General features: G+C 57.0%; 2 protein-coding genes across 6 annotated transcripts; one reads left to right on the top strand and one right to left on the bottom strand.

Annotated features, from left to right (window-relative positions):
* Nucleotides 1-352: 352 nt before the first annotated feature.
* ZNF668 (zinc finger protein 668) lies at nucleotides 353-10390 on the bottom strand. 3 transcript variants are annotated; one of them, XM_027126320.1, is made up of 3 exons: nucleotides 9715-10390; nucleotides 2796-3464; nucleotides 353-2365 (listed from the first exon to the last, which is right to left on the bottom strand). In XM_027126320.1, the coding sequence occupies exons 2-3, from the start codon at nucleotides 3440-3442 to the stop codon at nucleotides 1153-1155; spliced, it is 1860 nt and encodes a 619-aa protein (XP_026982121.1). In that variant the 5' UTR covers nucleotides 3443-3464; nucleotides 9715-10390; the 3' UTR covers nucleotides 353-1152. The 3 variants fall into 3 exon arrangements, with proteins under 3 accessions (XP_026982121.1, XP_026982122.1, XP_026982123.1); XM_027126321.1 differs by lacking the exon at nucleotides 9715-10390 and adding an exon at nucleotides 5804-6596; XM_027126322.1 differs by lacking the exon at nucleotides 9715-10390 and adding an exon at nucleotides 6105-6596.
* Nucleotides 8830-19112, top strand: ZNF646 (zinc finger protein 646). Of its 3 annotated transcripts, none has more exons than XM_027126319.1 (3): nucleotides 8830-8986; nucleotides 11937-17356; nucleotides 18676-19112. In XM_027126319.1, exons 2-3 carry the CDS (start codon nucleotides 12019-12021, stop codon nucleotides 18795-18797), a joined length of 5460 nt encoding a protein of 1819 aa, XP_026982120.1. In that variant the 5' UTR covers nucleotides 8830-8986; nucleotides 11937-12018; the 3' UTR covers nucleotides 18798-19112. The 3 variants fall into 3 exon arrangements, with proteins under 3 accessions (XP_026982120.1, XP_026982119.1, XP_026982118.1); XM_027126318.1 differs by lacking the exon at nucleotides 8830-8986 and adding an exon at nucleotides 10529-10687; XM_027126317.1 differs by lacking the exon at nucleotides 8830-8986 and adding an exon at nucleotides 10529-10776.
* Nucleotides 19113-19136: the final 24 nt, after the last annotated feature.

The raw sequence follows: 19136 nt of genomic DNA, 5'->3' as shown, positions 1-19136 counted from the left end.
AGGATCTTAGTTCCCTGACCAAGGATCGAACCCTTGCCCCCTGCAGTGGAAGCACGGAGTTTTAACCACTGGACCGCCAGGGAAGTCCTGACAGCTTCACTGTTGTTGGTTTTTTAAAAATATTTATTAATTTATGTATTTGGCTGTGCTGGGTCTTAGCTGCGGCATATGGGATCTAGTTCCCTGACCAGGGATCGAACCTGGGCCCCCTGCATTGAGAGCACGGAGTCTTAACCATTGGACCACCAGGGAAGTCCCCTCCACTGTTTTTACATATATATATTGCACAGGAATTTAGGATTTTCAAGTTTTGTTAAAAAATTCTTTTGGATGGCAATGAACTTAAGGATTAAACTGGAGAATCAACATCTTTTAATAACAACTTTCCACTCAGGTACATGGTATATCTCCATTTAATTAGGTCTTATATCCTTCAGGACAAAGATACTATTTTCTTCATACAGGGTTTGCATGTTTTTTGTGAGATTTACTCCTTTGTAGTTTATGGGTTTTGTTGTTATTGTGAATGGGACCCCAAGTGTATTTTCTAATTTGTTATTGCAATTTGTGGGAAATATACTAACTTTGGGCCTCAGTTTATTATCTGCAAAAAGACAGAAGTAGAGCTACACAGTAACAGGTCAAGTAAGTGTGGGCTAAACAAAGCAAAATAGATTTGTTCATTGCAGGACTTATCGATGACTTTAACATACTTTGATCACCAAGAATCCCCAATAAGGGTACAGGAATTTCCTGTACTTACTTGACCGTGGAACCCTTTGTCACAAGACATTCTGAAACGTAGAGAAAACAGTGCACCCAAAGACCCTTCTAGTTTCTAATTTGTCAATCCAGGGATCTCCACTGAACCTTATCTGATGCCCAAATTCCCATTACTTACCCCCGACCAGAACACAGAAGACAACCCAGTGTCAAAGCGAATGCTTTAATGAGTGGTGCTCGGAGGGAGCCATGTCTCTCAGAGGCTGCTGCCAGCCTCCACTGTCCCCAGCTCTTTGTCAGGAAGGTGAGCTAGCTGCCTGGGATGAAGGGATGGATCTGGAGTCTAAGAGTGAGGTGAGGCAAAGGGAGGTTCAGGAAGCACCCTGTAGGGGCGGAGCTCCCAGGAGTGTGGCAGAGGGGGCCTGGGACTCAGGCTGGCCCCTCTTCAGGCATTCCTAGCAAAGCCACGAGGGGCTCGAGGGGCGTGGGGGTCCCGATGGGCACAGGGTGGGTACGTTCGTGCTTGCGCAGGTCGCTGGCACTCAAGAAGGCCTTGGGGCAGTGGGGGCAGGTGTAGGGGCGCACAGAGCTGTGGGTGCGGCTGTGCTTGCGCAGCCCAGCCCGGTCTGAGAAGCTCTTGCCGCACTGGGTGCAGGGGAAGGGCCGGAGCTCTGGGTGCGAGCGCTCGTGCCGTCGCAGCAACGTCAGCGTGGAGAACGTCTCCTTGCACTCCCGGCATACAAACTGTGGTGGTTTCTCATCCACCTCCTCACCCCCCACTTCGCCTGCCCCCCCCAAGGGACCAGGAGCCTCCCCAACCCCAGCATCTTGGCACTCCACGTGCTCCACCGTCATGCCCACCACTTGCCACTGGGTGGCCATCACACCACCCGATTCCGGAGGCAGCCCCAGCAGCCCTGCTGCAGGGTCCCCGAGCCCAGCCCCTGCTGCCGGGGCTGCTGAGCCCTCGCCTGCCACGCTGACCGGCAGCGCCAGCCCCACCACCAGCTCCTGCTGCGGGGGAGGCCCTGCGGCCTCGCTACTGCGATGGGTCCGCTCATGCTTCCTCAGGCTTGACGAGACCACGAAGGACTTTCCGCACGCGTTGCAGTGGAAGGGGCGCTCACCCGAGTGCACCCGGCTGTGCTTAGTGAGGCTGGCCCGCTCGGCGAAGGCTCGGCCGCACTCCTCGCAGCGGAAGGGCCGCTGGCCGGAGTGCACCAGCGCGTGCCGCTTGAGGTCCCAGGACGCGACAAAGGTCTTGTCACACTGCAGGCACTTGAACGGCCGGTCGCCTGTGTGCACCCGCCGATGCATGGCCAGGTCGGCCGGCTGCCGGAAGTCCTTGCCACACTTCTCGCAGCGGTAGGGCTTCACACCCTCGTGCGCCCGCTGGTGGCGCCGGAAGCTCGAGGGGTCGGAGAACATGCGGCCGCAGCGGGGGCAGAGGAAGGGCTTCTCGCCAGAATGCGTGCGCTCGTGGCTCTGGTAGGAGCTGAGCTGCGTGAAGCCCTTGCCACAGGCCGGGCAGCGGTAGGGCTTTTGCGCCGCATGGATGCGCTGGTGGCACGTGAGCGAGGACGAGCGGGAGAAGCTCTTCCCGCACTCTGAGCAGAGGAAGGGGCGCTCGCCAGTGTGGGACCTGTGGGAGTGGAGAGGCCCGGAGTGAAGGTGGCAGCCCATCGCCCGACCCCCGCCGCCTGTCTGTACTGTACGTTAGGGCCCCCTAACATCGCTGGAGCCTTGGCCCAATCCCCTAAGGGCCACAGGTCTGTACCTCAGAGTAAGAAACTTTCAGGCTGGGTGTCTAGGTGTTCTAGATCCATCTCTGCACTCAACAGACCCGGCCCCCACTCGTACCTCCTGGGCAGCAGCCCAACTTCAAGCCCCACCCCCTTCCTAGTCCAGGAACCCAGGCCAATCAGACCCCAGTTTCACCCTCTGCCCCCATAGCTCTGCCTCACTCACTTTCCCATTGGTTCCTTCCGATCTTTGGGACTCAACGCCTTCACGCTATTGGTGCGCTCTTCCCAACCCCTTCAGCTGCCCCCCACCCAGCCCAGCGCCCTCACCGCTCGTGGTTACGGAGGTCCTTGAGTTCAGCATAGGCCTTGCCGCAGCGCTCACAGCTGTAGGGCCGCAGGCCTGCATGCGTGCGCCGGTGCTTGCGGAACACCGAGGGGTCAGCGAAGCTCTTGCCACAGTCGGCGCAGGCGTAGGGCCTCTCGCCGGTGTGACCGCGCTGGTGGATCTTGAGCTTGGAGAGCGCGCCATAAGCCTTGGGGCAGTGCGCGCAGCGGAAGGGCAACTCGCCGGCGTGCGAGGCCAGGTGCACGCGCAGGCACACGGGCTGCATGAAGCGGCGACCGCACTCGGGGCAAGGGAAGGGCTTCTCGCCCGTGTGGCTGCGCCCGTGACTGCGCAGCTCTGGTGCCGTTTTGTAGGCCTTGGGGCACAGCGGGCACGCATACGGCCGAGGCTTCGCCGCTGCACCTGACACCTTGTCCCCGCTGGCATCCTCCGCTTTGGGGTCTGTCTCTGGCTTCAGCTTTGCCTCGGCCACCTCCTCTGTGCAGTCTGCAGGCCCATGTGTGGCAGCATGGCGTGCTGCCCGGGGTGCATTTGGAAACGTCTTGGTACAGGACAGGCACTTATAGCGACGGCCAGAGCGCTTGTAGCCAGGGGCTGGGGACCTCTCCTCCGATGACTCTACCTCCATGGCCTGGATGGGCGGGGCTTCTCTGCAAGAGAGGCAAAGTTAGAAGCCACACCCCTTTCCAATTCTCCAAGGCCTGTCTCCTCACTAAAGCCCTCTGAGGCCTCAGAAGGAACTCTATCTTATCTGCATTTCCCACCTGGGATGCACATCCTTCCTCGCAAACATTCCTGTCTCTCTGCGCTCAAGTTTCCTCTCTGGTCTGTTCACTGATGAAAGGAGCTGGACCAGGTGACCTCAGAGGAACTAAGAGAGGCCGGGATCATCGAAATGCCCACCTGCACTTCCCTCCCCAGCCTCTGGGCTTCTCCAAACCCTGTGGCATTCCCAGAAGGCCCAGGCTCTGTCCATCTCACCATCTTCCTTCTACAGCTCAGAATCCAAGCCCTGTGCAAGGCTGCAGACACGGAGGCTACCTAGATGTGGGTCTGGCCTGAAGGTCTCCAAGTGCTCAGGAAAGACAGAGGTAGGTCCAGAAGAAGGCAGAGCCAGTGGGCTAAATGTGGTCATTGGCACCATCTGTCTGGAAGGGACAGGTCCCCAGCGTATGTATTTTGTCTTTCCCCTCTGGTTGGTTAGCTTTCAGAGGCAGCAACTGTTCACACAGAATTCTGGCCTTGCACAGCTGTAAGGTACTCCACCCCAGATAGGAATCCTGGTCCACCCTCTGCTCTGGAATGGGTCTTTGGTTCTTGCTCCCATAACTCTGGTAATGGGAAGTTCAATTACTCTCAAAGCAGCTTGAGCCATTGCTAGCAGAAGTTAGAAGTCTCTGTCTCATACTCAATGTATCTGCTCTGGCCTGGCCTCCTGGGACACCCACTCTAGCTATGGCCCCTTCTTTCTCTGTTCAGAGCCCAGACAGCCTCCACCCAGCTGCTCCCGCAGATCATGGCTGGGAGGAAATAGGATTAACAGCTGCATTAGTCTTAACACCAGCTCATCCTCCCTGGGGGATAAAGGGAAGAGGATTACATCAGATCCACTTAAGGTGCAGCAGCTGCTGGGGCAGCCAGGGTGGGGGGAAGGACAATGTTATAGAGAGGGGAGGGGAGCCAGGTGTGTCCAAAAGATGGGTTGGGAGGTAGGAGGTTTGGATTCTAGCACTCCTTTCTAGGCCTGTTTCCTCATCTGTATACCTCAGGGGTTGGTGTCTTCTAAGTTATGACCCAGGGAGGATGCAGGAGTCCCCGGGTGATTGGCAAGGGCTGCATCTTTAGAATCAGCACCCTTCTGCCTGGTGGCCCTGCCTCAGTCTCCCACCCCTACACACACAATCTAGTGTGCACAGGCAGCCGGAGTCTTCTCCCTAAGGTACCATGTGATGCTCTGTCCCCTGCTCAAGAATTTTTCATGGCTTCCATCACACCATGCAAGTTCCCAGGTCCTTCCCGGCTGTTATGAATCCTACCAATCCTTCCTTTGAGCCTTACTTCCCGGGCTTCCCTGGTGGCGCAGTGGTTGAGAGTCTACCTGCCGATGCAAGGGACACGGGTTCGTGCCCCGGTCCGGGAAGATCCCACATGCTGCGGAGCGGCTAGGCCCATGAGCCATGGCCGCTAAGCCTGTGCGTCCGGAGCCTGTGCTCCGCAACAGGAGAGGCCACAACAGTGAGAGGCCCGCGTACAGCAAAAAAAAAAAAAGAAGAGCCTTACTTCCCAAAGGAAGGTCTTCCTGCATCTCCCCTTTGGTTTCTGCCCTACATCCCACACAGCTCTGTTCCACCCTCAGCTTGGTTTTTTCACTTTTCCCATTAAATCCTAGGGCTGGAAGGTGAGTTAAAGGGCTTGAGGCCCAGCCTTCCCCAGGGCTTGAATTCCGCCTAGTTTCTAGGGAATCTGCCTATCCTTGGATGAGGCCCTCACTACCTCCTTTCTAGATCATCTCTGGACAGTCTGATAAAGTTTCTCCTTAATAAAAATGATAGCCTGGGACTTCCCTGGTGGCTCAGTGGATAAGACTCCATGCTCCCAATGGAGGGGGCCCGGGTTCCATCCCTGGTCAGGGAACTAGATCCCACATGCATGCCACAATTTAGAGTTCGCATGCCACAACTAAGGACCCCGGGAGCTATAACTAAGGAGCCTGCCTGCCACAACTAAGACCTGGTGCAACCAAATAAATAAGTAAATATTAAAAAAAGAAAGAAAATGATAGCTCACATTTACCGGGCACTTGCTAAACAGCAGACAACATCCTAACCTTTTTACATGTATTAACTTACTTGCACTTCATGTCAGCACCATGAAAAACGTTCTGTTATTACCCCCTTTCACAGATAAGGGAACTGAGGCCCAGAGAAACAATTTAGCATTGTTGTTAAGTGCAGTCTCCGAAGCCAAACTGCATGGCTTCGAATCTTACCTTCCTCACTTCCTAGCTGTGACCTTGTGCAATTTACTTCATGCCATAGGACCTCAGTTTTCTTATCTGAAAAAAGGGAGGTAATAACACTACTTACCTCACAGGGTTGGGCGAGGGCTGAATGAGGTAAGAATAATTACTGCCCTCAATTACTGAATCTTCTCAGAGCCAGACACCTTGCTGAGTGTGCAACCTTATTTAATTCTCTCATAGCTTCCTGAGATAGGGATTATTGTCCTCATTTTACAGACTAATAAACTGAGGTTCTGAGAAGGTTAGTGATTAACCCATGGTCACATACCTAGTAACTCGTGCAGCTGAGACTTGAATCCAGGTGTTTAATTCGCCTTGAGTAGTTGGGCCCTCCCAGGCTTATCTGCTACCTGGGCCAGCCCCACGATGACCAGAACCCTGAGCTCAGGTTACACCTTGGTCTCCTCTCATTCCTGTAGAAGTCCCTGGAGACCAGAGCCAGCACCCTTTATGTTTCTGTTTCCCTCTCAGAGGGCTGGAACCGTGGGTTCCAAGCTCTGGGCCTCAGTCTTCCCATCTGTGAGCCAGAAACCAGGTAGCTGGAGGGGTAAATCCCTTCTCCTAAGGCACTTCCCAGGGGAAATAGTAGGGGCGTGCCAGGCACAAGCTCCATAAAGAACGAAGGGTCAGGTAGGCTAGGCCCCTGTCTAAAGCCCCTCCGTTGGGAATTCCCTGGTGGTCCAGTGGTTAAGAATCTGTCTTCCAAAGCAGGGGACGTGGGTTTGACTCCTAGTCGGGGAAGTAAGATCCCACATGCCACGGGGCAACTAAGCCCGCGTATCACAACTAGAGAAGCCTGCACGCCGCAACAAAGACCCAGTGCAACCAAAAAAGTAAATATTAAAAAAAACAAAAACCCATCATCAGGGGCTTCCCTGGTGGCGCAGTGGTTGAGAGTCTGCCTGCCGATGCAGGGGATGAGGGTTCGTGCCCCCATCTGGGAAGATCCCACATGCCGCGGAGCGGCTGGGCCGGTGAGCCATGGCCGCTGAGCCTGCGCGTCGCGTCCGGAGCCTGTGCTCCGCAACGGGAGAGGACACAACATTGAGACGCCCGCGTACCGCAAAAAAAAAAAAAAAAAACCATCATCAGCTCTTCACTTCCCTGTTCACGGAGGACTCTTCCACCCACCACTCCCTAGAGTGATTCTGTGAACTCCCTGCATGAAAATAATCATGCAGGGAGCATGGGGTAGGACTCAGAAATCTATTCTAAACATGCTTTCTGGGTCATTCCAACTAACACTTATTTAAGAACCTTAGGTTTTCAGAAGCTTCTAGGAGAGAGGCATTTTTAATACACCTCTTTTTCAGATGTGGAGATTAAGGCCCCCGTAAGGGAAAAAACTTACATAAGGACACACAGCTAGTCAAGGAGCCCAGACTCAAACACGAGTCTTCAGGTCCCTGGGCTGGGCTCTTTCTCTACCAGTCTTCATTTACTTAAGGTTTATTAGCCAAATCATGAGACTTTCCACCGCTCCCAGGACAAAGACCAATATCTTTTCCATGGCAAGCAAGGCCCTGAACTATCTAACTCCTGCCTATCCCATCTCCCACTCCTTTCCCCTTGGCTCACTAGGCTCTACCCACACAGGCTCCCCCTTTTTCCCCTCAAAGACTTAAATTCCTTCCCATCTCAGGGACTCTACACTAGTAGTTTCCTCTGCTAGAAACATTATTTCCAAGGGTCTTTGTGTAGCTATCTCTTTGATTCCATTTGGGTCTCAGCTCCCTGTCACATCCCTAAAGAGGGCTTTCCTGACCACCTTTCTTAATGCTATCTGCACCCCTGCTAATCACTCTCTATCCCCCTCCTGTTTAATTTCCTTCATGTTGCTCATCTGGATGACACTTCTTGCAAATTTACCATGGGCCAGGTATCATTCTAAGCATTTTATGTGTGCTACTCAAGCTAAGCCTCACGATGGCCTAGGAGTTTGTTATGGATGAACGTGCGCATGCATGGAAGCAAGGCCATGTGAGAACTTAAGACAGAAGGTGGCCACATACGATCCAAGAAAGGAGCCTTCACCAGGAACTGAATTGGCCAGCACCTTGATCTTGGACACCTCAACCTCCAGAACGGTGAGAAATAAATTTCTGTTGTGCCCCCCAGTCTGTTATTGTTGTTGTTGTTGTTATGGTAGCCCAAACAGACTAAGTTAAATAGTATTATTTTCCCCCCATTTTTCAGACAAGGAGACTGAGGCACACAGAAGTGAAGAAACTAGTCATAGTCACAGCCAATACTCAAAGCCAGGTGGTCTCTGCCTCCCAAACTTCTGCCCTCTGTCCCCTGCTTATTGCTTTGCTAGCACTTATACATTGTATGGTTCAGTTAATTCTCTGTCTCCAGCTTGAGAGTCTAGGCTGGCAAAGAGCCAGGAACCTTTATTATTCTGTATCCTCTACACATAGAACCATGCTTGGTGCCCAAAACAAACTGAACAAATCAACCTCCGAGGCGGTATTTGAACCCAGGTCTATAGCCTCTGCCTCCTCCATAGTAGGAGTTTGTAAGAATGTCGGTCAACAACTATTTAGTAACTGAATTTCTCTGCTTTTCCAAGTTCACAGGGTCCAAATATCGCCCCCAGTATCCCACAGTGGATTCAGTGCTCTGGTGAGGGAGGCTTGTCTTTGTCTTTGTTTACTACTGAATTTAGGGGGCGGGACACGTCCTGCTGCATGAACAGGCTCTAAATGCCAGGGATGCAGAGATTTAATTCCCAGAGTTTAGAACCCTGAGGGCAGTGATGAGGTGAAAAGCCACTTTTTATCCTCTCTGCACCTCAGTCTCCCCGCCTCTAAACAAGTAGTTACCAATAGGCCTCACAGGCCATGAGAGATCCGGTGAGACGGCAGATGGGGAACTGTGAACCATGCAGAGATAAGAACTAATCATCTCCTAGGCATCCAATCTGGTCAGTCCACAATCTAATCCCAACCCACTTTTCCAGCCTCACCTCCAGGGGCAGTGTGCCCCTCCCGACAGCGACCTTAGCTCCAGCCACAATTCTCAAACTTCACCACCTAAATACATCTCCATATGCAGTTCCCTCTGCCTTCTCCCGTGGGAAAACTCTTTTGCATCTTTCAAATACCTGCTTCCCCAGTGCCCTCAGGAATACTTAATAAGACTATAGAGGTAAGAGCGCCATGGCTCTCTGGGCCTCAGTTTTCTCATCAGTAAAATGAGGTTTCTGAGGCATGTGGGAGTTTTAAGGTCGTTAGAGCCGAGAGCTGCGGAAACCTTGTGCATTCTCGCTCCCTGCAACTGTCTACGTGTCGGGCCCCCGGCAGACAGACAGCCCCGCAGGGCAGGGCCCTGGGCTGCCTCTTCTCAGGAAAAGCCCTGGGAAAACGAGGAATCGGAGAACGCGGCAAGAAGGAGTGAACGAAGGATGACAGAATGAACAAATGAATGGACCGAAGGCCATACTTTGGACAAAGGCCGGCAAGATGGCGTTCTCTAGGACCGCGGGAGGGGCGGCCAGGACCTCGACCGGGGAGGGGGGCCGCCGGCTCCGGGGACCGTGCTTGACGGGCCGCACGCCTGGGACAAAAGCCCGCAACATGGCGGGCTCTAGGACCCTCGTGTGCGCACGGCGCAAGGCGGGCAGCCATGCCGCCCTAGCCCAGGCGTCTGCTGCAGCCGGTCCGCCGGGACAGCCGGCGGGTTCTAGGACCCGCTGGGCCCAGAGCCCGCCCGCCCGCGCCCTCCCGGGGCCGCACTCCTCCCGCCCCGCCCGCGCCGCTCGCGCCAGGCCAACCCCATCTGCCCTCTGCACCCACAGGGAAACTGAGGCCCGCTCGGATTGCGTCCGCAGTGGGACTGCTCGGGGGTCCCTGCGGCTTCCCGCCGGCATTTCCTACCTGAACAGACTGGGGCTGGCTCTGTGGCGTCAACGGCAGCTCCTCTCACCGACGGAGCCCGGGACACAGCCAGGGCGCGGCAGGCGCTAGGACCCAGCTTGGGGGGGTGGAGGGGGAGGGACGGGAGGCGGGGCCGGCGAGCGGAAGTGGAAGGGAGCTTTTCCCGCTAGGGAGGAAGGCAAAGTTTATCCGAGCACCCCCCAGCCGAAGGTGGCGGAGAAACACCTTGCAGGGGGTCTCTGTGGGTGCTAATGACAGAGGACACCGGAATAGGTTTACGGGATGCACCGGCTATTGCTAGCCTGGGGATAGATCACCGTGAACTAGAAGGTGGGAGGACAGAAAGGCCATGCCCAAGATTTGTAGTACCTAAATCCGCTTATATTCCACAACATTTCCCTTAATAGCAAGGAGTAAATGACGCTCCCTTCATCTGTCTTTAGAAGTTTTACAAGAAGCCCCAGGAAAAGTGTCGCCAAAATACTGAGGCCAGGGCTGCAGAACCCTTTTTATCCTCTTCTGCGCTCACCCAATATGCACCGTAACGATTTTAGCGGCTCTTCCCGGAAGTGTGGCTAAGATTAGTGCAGAACGACACAGCTCTTTGACCTACGTGGGCGGGGTCAGAGTCGCGCGTTAGCCGCTTCTCATCTAGCACCGGAAATGTGTCTGTGTAGAACCGCTGCTTGGAGGCGGGACAGAAGCATTTTTAAGGCGGAAGTTTCGCGGGGAAGCTTTTGCGGCTAGGACACTTCCTGTTTCCTAGTAACAATAGGAAGTGTCCGCGGAGCTGGGGGGTAGACTGCTGGCTCGTGCCAGCTGCGCCCTCTTTCCTCTGCGTCCTTCCTCCTCCCCCTCTCCTTTCCCTCTTTCCCTCCCCTCCCACCGCCCAGGAGCCCTGGCAGAGTGTGCGTGTGTGGGAGCTCGAGAGCCCCTCCACAACCACCCCTTGGGGTGCGCGGCTGCAGTTAGGGTGAGGGTCCCAGTGCGCAGGCGCATTCCCGTTCGCGGTCCCCAACGGACGCACCCGCGGCGGGAACGAGAAGGGGCCACCGGTGTGAGGTAGGGGTCCTAAGAGAAAACTGGTCGAGGAGATGAGTGAGGCAAGAGGACCTTATTGGTGGTTGATTAGGAGAGGCGACTCTTGAGCGAAGGGGCTTTGTGAAGTGAGAATTCTGGGAGCAGGTTCAGTAAGGGGGTTTAGAGTCGGAGATAGGAGTTGTATTTGGGTCCCAAGGGAGTGAACAGTCAGAGTCAGAGAAGGCCAAGGTGATGTAGGAGGCATGGGGGCCTGCCATGGAGAGAGCAAGGGCTTTGGAAAGAAGATTGAGTCAAACGGGCTGGCTCGTGTGTAAACTGGGATAACAGAGGCACTGCAGTTTGTTGTGAGGACTAAGTGACATAACGAATATTCTTTACTTAGCACAGTGCCTGACACATGGTAATGCTTAGGTAGCACGTGTTGCTGTTGTCATTAGTATTATGAGAGAAGGTAGAAGAAAAAATGAGAAGGGATGGAGAGGCGTAGGAAAGATAAAGGTTGGGGGTGAAGAGCCAGAAAGGAGATGAAATTTCCAAGATGGAAGATCGTTTGGAATCCAGGGAACCCAAGAGAGTCTTTCAGAAACGTGACTTTGTGACCCTGAAAGGAATAGGGCAGGTGGGGGAGCAAGCCAGCCCTTTCTCTGAAGGGGGCCTCTAACCTCACCTCTCAGGTCTGAGGCTGTCAACTGAAGAAAGAAGCTGCTTTTTCCATGCCTCTAGGCTACTCTGTTTAGCTGAGGGGTGAAGGAGGGAGGATTGGAGTTACCTTATAGAAGGTCCTAGGAGAGGTACAGGTATCCTTTTAAGATGTCGCAGAAGATAGGTTGTTTCAGATTTATAGAGAGCAGAGGGTTAGAGACAGTAAAGCTTTTGGGATTTGGTCTGAAGACAGAATAATAGATTTGTGATCAGAGGTAGGTTGCATTCCTTTAGACGTCAGTTTCCTTATCTATACCTCCAGAGATGAGTCAGGCCTAGAGGAGCTGCCATGTTTGGGGAGCTTGTATGCAGGGAAGTATTAAATGATGTTGCTTCCAGAATAGATCCAGTAGAGAGCAGGTCTCTGGGCATTGCTGCTTGGGGAACCCATCTGTGCCCTCTGGTGAACTTGTTGCTCATAGAACTAAGAGGCAAAGTTAATTCAGGCTTTCCTTCTGACCACTGCCCCCTGTTCCTAGGCCTTGGACCCTCCACCAGAGGAAGATGCTGCTGCCACCTGCCTGCTCTTCCTGAACCTTCAGTTTTCTGCCACACTGCCCCATGGAGGACACGCCCACCTCACTCAGCTGCTCTGACTGTCAGCGCCACTTTCCTAGCCTCCCAGAACTGTCACGGCACCGAGAACTGCTCCATCCATCTTCCAACCAGGACAGTGAGGAGGCCGACGGCATCCCTCGGCCCTACCGCTGTCAGCAGTGTGGGCGGGGCTATCGTCACCCAGGGAGCCTGGTCAACCACCGCCGGACCCACGAGACTGGCCTTTTCCCCTGTACCACCTGTGGCAAGGACTTCACCAATCCCATGGCCCTCAAGAGCCACATGAGGACTCATGCTCCTGAAGGCCGCCGGCGGCGCAGGCCTCCGCGCCCCAAGGAAGCCACTCCATGCCTCCAGGGGGAGACAGTGTCCACTGACTCCTGGGGCCAGAGGCTTGGCCCTGGGGAAGGCTGGGAAAACCAGAAGAAACATACTGAAGAGACATCTGGCTGTGAATCTGGGCCAGACCCTAGGGCAGCTCTGGACACTTGGGAAGATCCACCCACCAGACAAAGAGAAGGCTGGGAAAGCCAGCCAGATCCTGAGGAGGGCACAGAGGGCTGGGGGCCCACCACCAACTCTGCCAGAGACCCACCACTCCCCACCCCGGCCAGCAGTCTCCTTAGCAATTTGGAACAGTATTTGGCTGAATCAGTAGTGAATTTCACAGCAGGCCAGGAGCCCACCCAGTCCCCTCCTCCTGAGGAGGAGCGGCGGTACAAGTGCAGTCAGTGTGGCAAGACCTACAAGCATGCCGGGAGCCTCACCAACCACCGCCAGAGCCACACCCTGGGCGTCTACCCTTGTGCCATCTGCTTCAAGGAGTTCTCTAACCTCATGGCTCTGAAGAATCACTCCCGACTCCATGCCCAGTATCGGCCTTACCAGTGTCCCCACTGCCCCCGCGCCTTCCGGCTCCCCCGAGAGCTGCTGGAACACCAGCAATCCCATGAGGGTGAAAGTCAGGAGCGGCTGTGGGAAGAGAAAGGGCTGCCCACCACCAATGGGCACACAGACGAGAGCAGCCGGGACCAGCTCCCTGGTACACAGATGCTAAATGGCTCTGGGGAGCTGAGCACCTCTGGGGAGCTGGAAGATAGCAGCCTGGAGGAGTATCGGCCATTCCACTGTGAGGACTGTGGCCGTACCTACCGCCATGCTGGGAGCCTCATCAACCATCGCAAGAGCCACCAGACAGGTGTCTACCCCTGCTCCATCTGTTCCAAGCAGCTGTTCAACGCAGCTGCCCTCAAAAACCACGTGCGGGCTCATCACAGACCCCGGCAAGGAGCCGGAGAGGATGGGCAGCCATCAGTACTGCCAGCTCCCCTGCCGCTGGCTGAGACCACCCACAAAGAGAAGGAGGTCCCCACCGCCACCGTGGACCACCGCCCCTATAAGTGCAATGAGTGTGGTCGGGCTTACCGGCACCGGGGGAGCCTGGTGAACCACCGCCATAGCCATCGGACAGGAGAGTACCAGTGCTCACTCTGTCCCCGCAAGTACCCCAACCTCATGGCCCTGCGCAACCACGTGCGGGTACACTGCAAGGCTGCTCGCCGCAGCACAGGCCCAGGGGCCGAGGGTCCCCTCGGCCGCCGCAAGGTGGAGCTCCCAGCTGACCCAGTGGGAGCAGAGGCAGCCCCCTGTTCAGATCAGGGACCTGGGTGCAGACGTGAAGAGGGGGCCACCGATGTCCCGCCAGCAACAGATAGGACCGCGCCACAGATATGTAGCCTGGGTGGCACGCTCTTTGAAGACCCTGAGAGTCTTGAACGTCACGGCTGGAGCCATGGGGAAGGGGAGAACGGCAGGACCGAGACCAGGGTGTCACCTCCTCGGGCGTTTGCCTGCCGAGACTGTGGAAAGAGCTATCGCCACTCAGGCAGCCTCATCAACCACCGGCAGACCCACCAGACGGGAGACTTCAGTTGCGGGGCCTGTGCCAAGCACTTCCACACTGTGGCCGCCATGAAGAACCACATGCGCCGCCACAGTCGGCGGCGGAGCAGGCGGCACCGGAGGCGGGCTGGCAGTGCTGGTGGTGGGCGAGAAGCTGAACTCCCGTCAGGCGGGAGCTGGGCCCCAGAGCTGGTGGAAAACGGTGAGGGCCTGAGCCGTCCCCAAGACCCTTCAAGGCAAAGTCTGAGTGGAGCCGAAGGCAACGTGGAAAGTGATGGGAGCTGTTTGCAGGCTGCAGCTGAAAGGGACAAATGTGGGCTTGAGAGGGATGAGGCCTGTTTCCAGGGTGATAAAGAGAGCAACGGCACTGAGGAAGGACTGGAAAGGAAGGAGGCCTGTTTCCTTGACAACTTGGACATCCCAGGCGTTGAGGAGAGCAATGGGACTCGCTTCTGTGGTGGCCCCCCTGGGGTGGAGGAAGACCAGAAACCAGCCCCTGGCCAGCCCAGCTCCCCTTCCCACTCTGCCAGAGCCGCTGCTGGCTGGCAGGCTGAGGTCTCCCACACGTGTCCTGACTGTGGGCATTCTTTCCCCCATGCTGCTGGCCTGCTGAGCCACAGGCCCTGCCACCCACCGGGCATCTATCAGTGCTCCCTCTGCCCGAAGGAGTTTGAGTCCCTGCCTGCCTTGCGTAGCCACTTCCAGAGCCATGGGCCCGGGGAGGCAGCCTCCGCACAGCCCTTCCTCTGCTGCCTCTGCGGCATGATCTTCCCTGGGCGGGCTGGCTACAGGCGTCACCGGCGCCAGGCTCATGACTCCTATGGTACGACTGAGGGCTCAGAGGAGGAGGGGGAAGAGGAAGGAGCAGCAGGGGCAGCCTCCACCCATAGCCCCCCACTACAGCTCTCGGAAGCAGAACTGCTGAATCAGCTGCAGCGGGAGGTCGAGGCGCTGGATGGCGCCGGGTATGGGCACATCTGTGGCTGCTGCGGTCAGACCTACGATGACCTGGGAAGCCTGGAGCGTCACCACCAAAGCCAGAGTTCTGGGAACACCAATGGCGAGGTTCCCAGCCTCATTCATCACCCGGGAGAGTCAGGTGATGCCACAGGGATGGCTGCAGATGGCACCTTTGAGGGCACGGTGACCTCTTTTTCTGGGGAGGGTGGAGACACAAAGTCTGGAGAGGGAGTAGGTGCCACGCTTGCAGACAGCCTTTGTATGCCGGGTGGGGAAAGTTCTCTGGAGACCCAGCCCCGCCCCTTCCGCTGCAACCAGTGCGGCAAGACCTATCGCCATGGGGGCAGCCTGGTGAACCACCGCAAGATCCACCAGACCGGAGACTTCATCTGCCCCGTCTGCTCACGCTGCTACCCCAACCTGGCTGCCTATCGCAACCATCTGAGAAACCACCCGCGCTGCAAAGGCTCTGAGCCCCAGCTGGGGCCCGTTCCAGAGGCAGGAGGCAGCGGTGAGCCCCAAGACATGGCAGAGGAGGGCCTCGGGCAGGCAGAGGTGGAGAAGTTCCAGAAGGAACTTAAAGTGGAGCCCCTGGAGGAGGTGGCGAGGGTGAAGGAAGAGGCCTGGGAGGAGACCACTGTGAAGGGGGAAGAAATGGAGCCGAGGTTGGAGACCGCGGAGAAGGGCTGCCAGACTGAAGCCAGCTCTGAGCGGCCCTTCAGCTGCGAGGTGTGTGGCCGGTCCTACAAGCACGCCGGCAGCCTCATCAATCACCGGCAGAGCCACCAGACCGGCCACTTTGGCTGCCAGGCCTGCTCCAAAGGCTTCTCAAACCTCATGTCCCTCAAGAACCACCGGCGCATCCACGCGGATCCCCGACGTTTCCGCTGTGCCGAATGTGGGAAGGCCTTCCGCCTGCGCAAGCAGCTGGCCAGCCACCAGCGGGTCCACATGGAGCGCGGTGGGGCTGGGGGCTCCCGCAAGCTGCCCCGGGAAGATCGGCCCTTTCGCTGTGGGCAGTGTGGGCGGACCTACCGCCATGCCGGCAGCCTCCTGAACCACAGGCGTAGCCACGAGACGGGCCAGTATAGCTGTCCTGCCTGCCCCAAGACCTACTCCAACCGCATGGCCCTGAAAGACCACCAGAGGCTGCACTCGGAGAGCCGGCGGCGCCGAGCTGGGCGGTCCCGGCGGGCAGCTGTGCGCTGCGCCCTCTGCGGCCGGGGCTTCCCTGGCCGGGGATCTCTGGAGCGGCACCTGCGAGAGCATGAGGAGACCAGAGGGGGTCAGGGAGGCCCGAACGGCACCGAGGGCGGTGAGGGGAACCTGGTCGATGACCAGGGACTAGAGGACCGGTGGTGCGGTACTGAGTCGGTACCCCTGCTGGAGGCTGGAGTCATGAGACCAGCGGAGCAGAGTCAGAGCCCCCTCAAGGCAGCAGGTTTAGAAGGCACGGAGCCAATGTCCTGGGGCACGGGGAAAGCAGATGGGTGGCGAGGAGACAGAGGACTGGTGAATCATGATGGAGATTGGGTTCCTGGGGGTCACGTACCGACCAAGCCGGAAGACGAGTCAGGGGACAGTGTCCCCAGGAGTCCTTGCCACCTTGGCAATAGCCAGCCCAATGGACCTAGTCTGATTCCCATGGATAGCTGGGACAATGGAGACAGCAGCCCTCAGCCGCAGCCGGAGAGCCACTCCTTTTCCTGCAGCCCTTGTGGCAAGACCTCCTGCCAGTCGGAAGGGCCCTGGAAACACAACACCCACAAGACAGACCGTCACTATTGCCTGCTCTGCTCCAAGGAGTTCTTGAATCCTGTGGCCACCAAGAGCCAGAGCCACAACCACGTAGCTGCCCAGACCTTTGCCTGCCCTGACTGTGGCAAGGCCTTTCGGTCCCACCAGGAACTCGCCAGCCACCTGCTGACTCATGCCAGGGGCCTCAGTCAGGTGTCGCCCCTGATGGAGGCCAGAGGTCCCAAAGCTGGGGCTGTAGAGGATGAGGTGGATCTCCCTGGTCAAGTCCGGAAGGCCCCATCAGAACCCCCCAGGGCCCCAGGAGAGAATGCCGGGAGAGCTAATGGAGGCCAAGGCGTCAGGTCCGCAGCGGCTGTGGACGAGGAGCGGCCCTTCCGCTGTGCCCAGTGTGGGCGTTCCTACCGCCATGCTGGTAGCCTGCTGAACCACCAGAAGGCCCACACCACTGGACTGTATCCCTGCTCCCTCTGCCCCAAACTTCTACCCAACCTGCTGTCCCTTAAGAACCACGGCAGGACCCACACGGACCCCAAGCGCCACCGCTGCAGCGTCTGTGGCAAGGCCTTCCGGACAGCTGCCCGGCTGGAGGGCCACGGGCGGGTCCACGCACCCCGGGAGGGGCCCTTCACCTGCCCCCACTGTCCCCGCCACTTCCGCCGCCGCATCAGCTTCCTGCAGCACCAGCAGCAGCACCAGGAGGAGTGGACAGTGGCCAGCTCTGGTATGGGGACATGAATGGGCTTGGGCAGAGGATTGGAGGGTCCCAGAGGAGGCGGGCACACAGTAGAGGGTAAAAACTGGCCCCAAGGGGAGCAAGGAGTGAGAGGATCACGTGGATTTCAGGAGGCGGCCAGGGCTGGGACGTAGAGAAAGCTAGTTTGCGCATGCTGCCTTTTGAGTGGCTGAGATCTGAACCCCTGGGGGCTACCTTACCCCAAGGTGAATAGGTAGCCTGGTGGGTTGGGGTAGTCAGGGGTGGTAGGGAGTGGTCAGGGGCAGAGGCAGCTGCCGGAGCTCCTCTGCTGTGCTGGAGCTAGAGAGGAACGGTCTTTTTGTTTTGGGAGGGGAGGTAGCTGGGTGCCACCTGGTTGCTGCATCCGGACACTCCCCTGATCCAGCCAATTAAGTAATGATTTCCAGAGAACAAGATGGTCTAGGTTCTGCTCTTCCCTAGAGTAGGCAAGGAGCCAGGGAAAAAGGAAGGGGGCATGGGAGACGCCCCCAGACTGTGGCTTCCATGCTGACCTGGTCGGGGAAAAGTGTCATTAGTTGGCACCCAGCTCCCTGTCCCTGTTTCCCCGAATCTTGTCTCTGCTCCCCCTCCTCTTTACTTGGAAACTAGACCCTTGGCCCTTTCCCACCTCTATTGGCCCACGTTTCTTCTCCTTCCCTTTATTCAACCTTCTTCTCTCTCTGCTGTGCATTTCCTTTTTGGGATCCAACCAAACCACCCTTTCCACCTGCACACCTGCCTTCCCGCCGGCACACCTTTAATTGGAGGACTGAGTCACAGATAATTGATTCTTTGAAACCAGGCCCAGCTATAGCAACAACAGTTATCAGCCCCTATTTCCCTTCCGTCAAGGGGAATCTCCAGGGAAAGACACCTCCGCCCAGCCTTGCTGGAGGACGAGGCTGCAGAGGAATGGGAGAGCCTGTTCCCTCAGCAAGTCCCGGGCTTGCTCTCCACCTCCCCTAGGGATCTGTAGCCCTTCTCCCAGGGCCACTTCCATTTAGTGGCCCCCAAAGTGGGTGTCCCTGAGATGGTGGGCCCCTTGACCAGAGATTGTCAGGGCAAGGAGGGGTGGGTGGTGAGATTCCCCTGAGAGTGCTGATAAGACGGCTTTCAGGATAAGAGTTCTCGTGACCCCAAGGGAATGAGTGAGGAGTTAGTTAACCAGGTCTGGGGAAATAATTGGGAGTTCTCACACAGGCCTTGGGGGCAGGGGCTGTGGGGAATGGCCTGCAGGGCTAGGGAGAGGGAGGGGTACAAGCTGTGTGGGGTTTGTGCCCTCAGTCGCCTCGTCTTTCTCTCCCCAGGAACCCCAAAGGCACCAGCGGCGGGCAGAGGGGACTTGTCATTGCCCCCTCCACCCACCCCCACGACCCCACTCCTGGACCCTTCACCCCAGTGGCCTGCAGACCTCAGCTTCTCCCTCTGAAATTCAAGTTTCCAAAGATCAGAATACGGGGTAGGGGGAGGGCAGGTTGTAGGGAAAGGCTTGATCTTGTTTTGCTCAGGAGTAGTTTGGGCATCCCCAGCTCTCTTCTCCTCTCCTCCTGCAAAGAGGACCCAGATCTGGCTTCTTTCCCACGGAGGGGGTGAGATGTTCCTCCCGTCCTGTCCTTCAAGGACCTCCTTTCCCCTGCCTTTGTCACCATACTCTTCCCTGTGACCAGCCCTGCAAGAAACCCAGTGCCAGGCTCTGCAGCCAGGCCACCCTCACCAGCCAGATTCCAACACTCGGGAGAGGCAGATTCAGAGAGCGAGCCATGGGTGG

This window comes from Aethalodelphis obliquidens, unplaced genomic scaffold (assembly GCF_003676395.1).
Source record: "Aethalodelphis obliquidens isolate GAN/ISIS:26980383/991018 unplaced genomic scaffold, ASM367639v1 scaffold30, whole genome shotgun sequence".
Classification (NCBI taxonomy): Eukaryota; Metazoa; Chordata; class Mammalia; order Artiodactyla; family Delphinidae; genus Aethalodelphis; species Aethalodelphis obliquidens.
This window is presented reverse-complemented; position numbering and strand designations above follow the sequence as displayed.

Excerpts from the sequence above, each read along its gene's own strand:
- ZNF668 (XM_027126320.1), bottom strand. The coding sequence starts at position 3,442 with ATGGAGGTAGAGTCATCGGAGGAGAGGTCCCCAGCCCCTGGCTACAAG. Across the intron at positions 2,366-2,795 it reads GACCTCCGTAACCACGAGCG|GTCCCACACTGGCGAGCGCC; the intron begins GTGAGGGCGCTG and ends CCACTCCCACAG.
- ZNF646 (XM_027126319.1), top strand. The coding sequence starts at position 12,019 with ATGGAGGACACGCCCACCTCACTCAGCTGCTCTGACTGTCAGCGCCAC. Across the intron at positions 17,357-18,675 it reads GTGGACAGTGGCCAGCTCTG|GAACCCCAAAGGCACCAGCG; the intron begins GTATGGGGACAT and ends TTCTCTCCCCAG.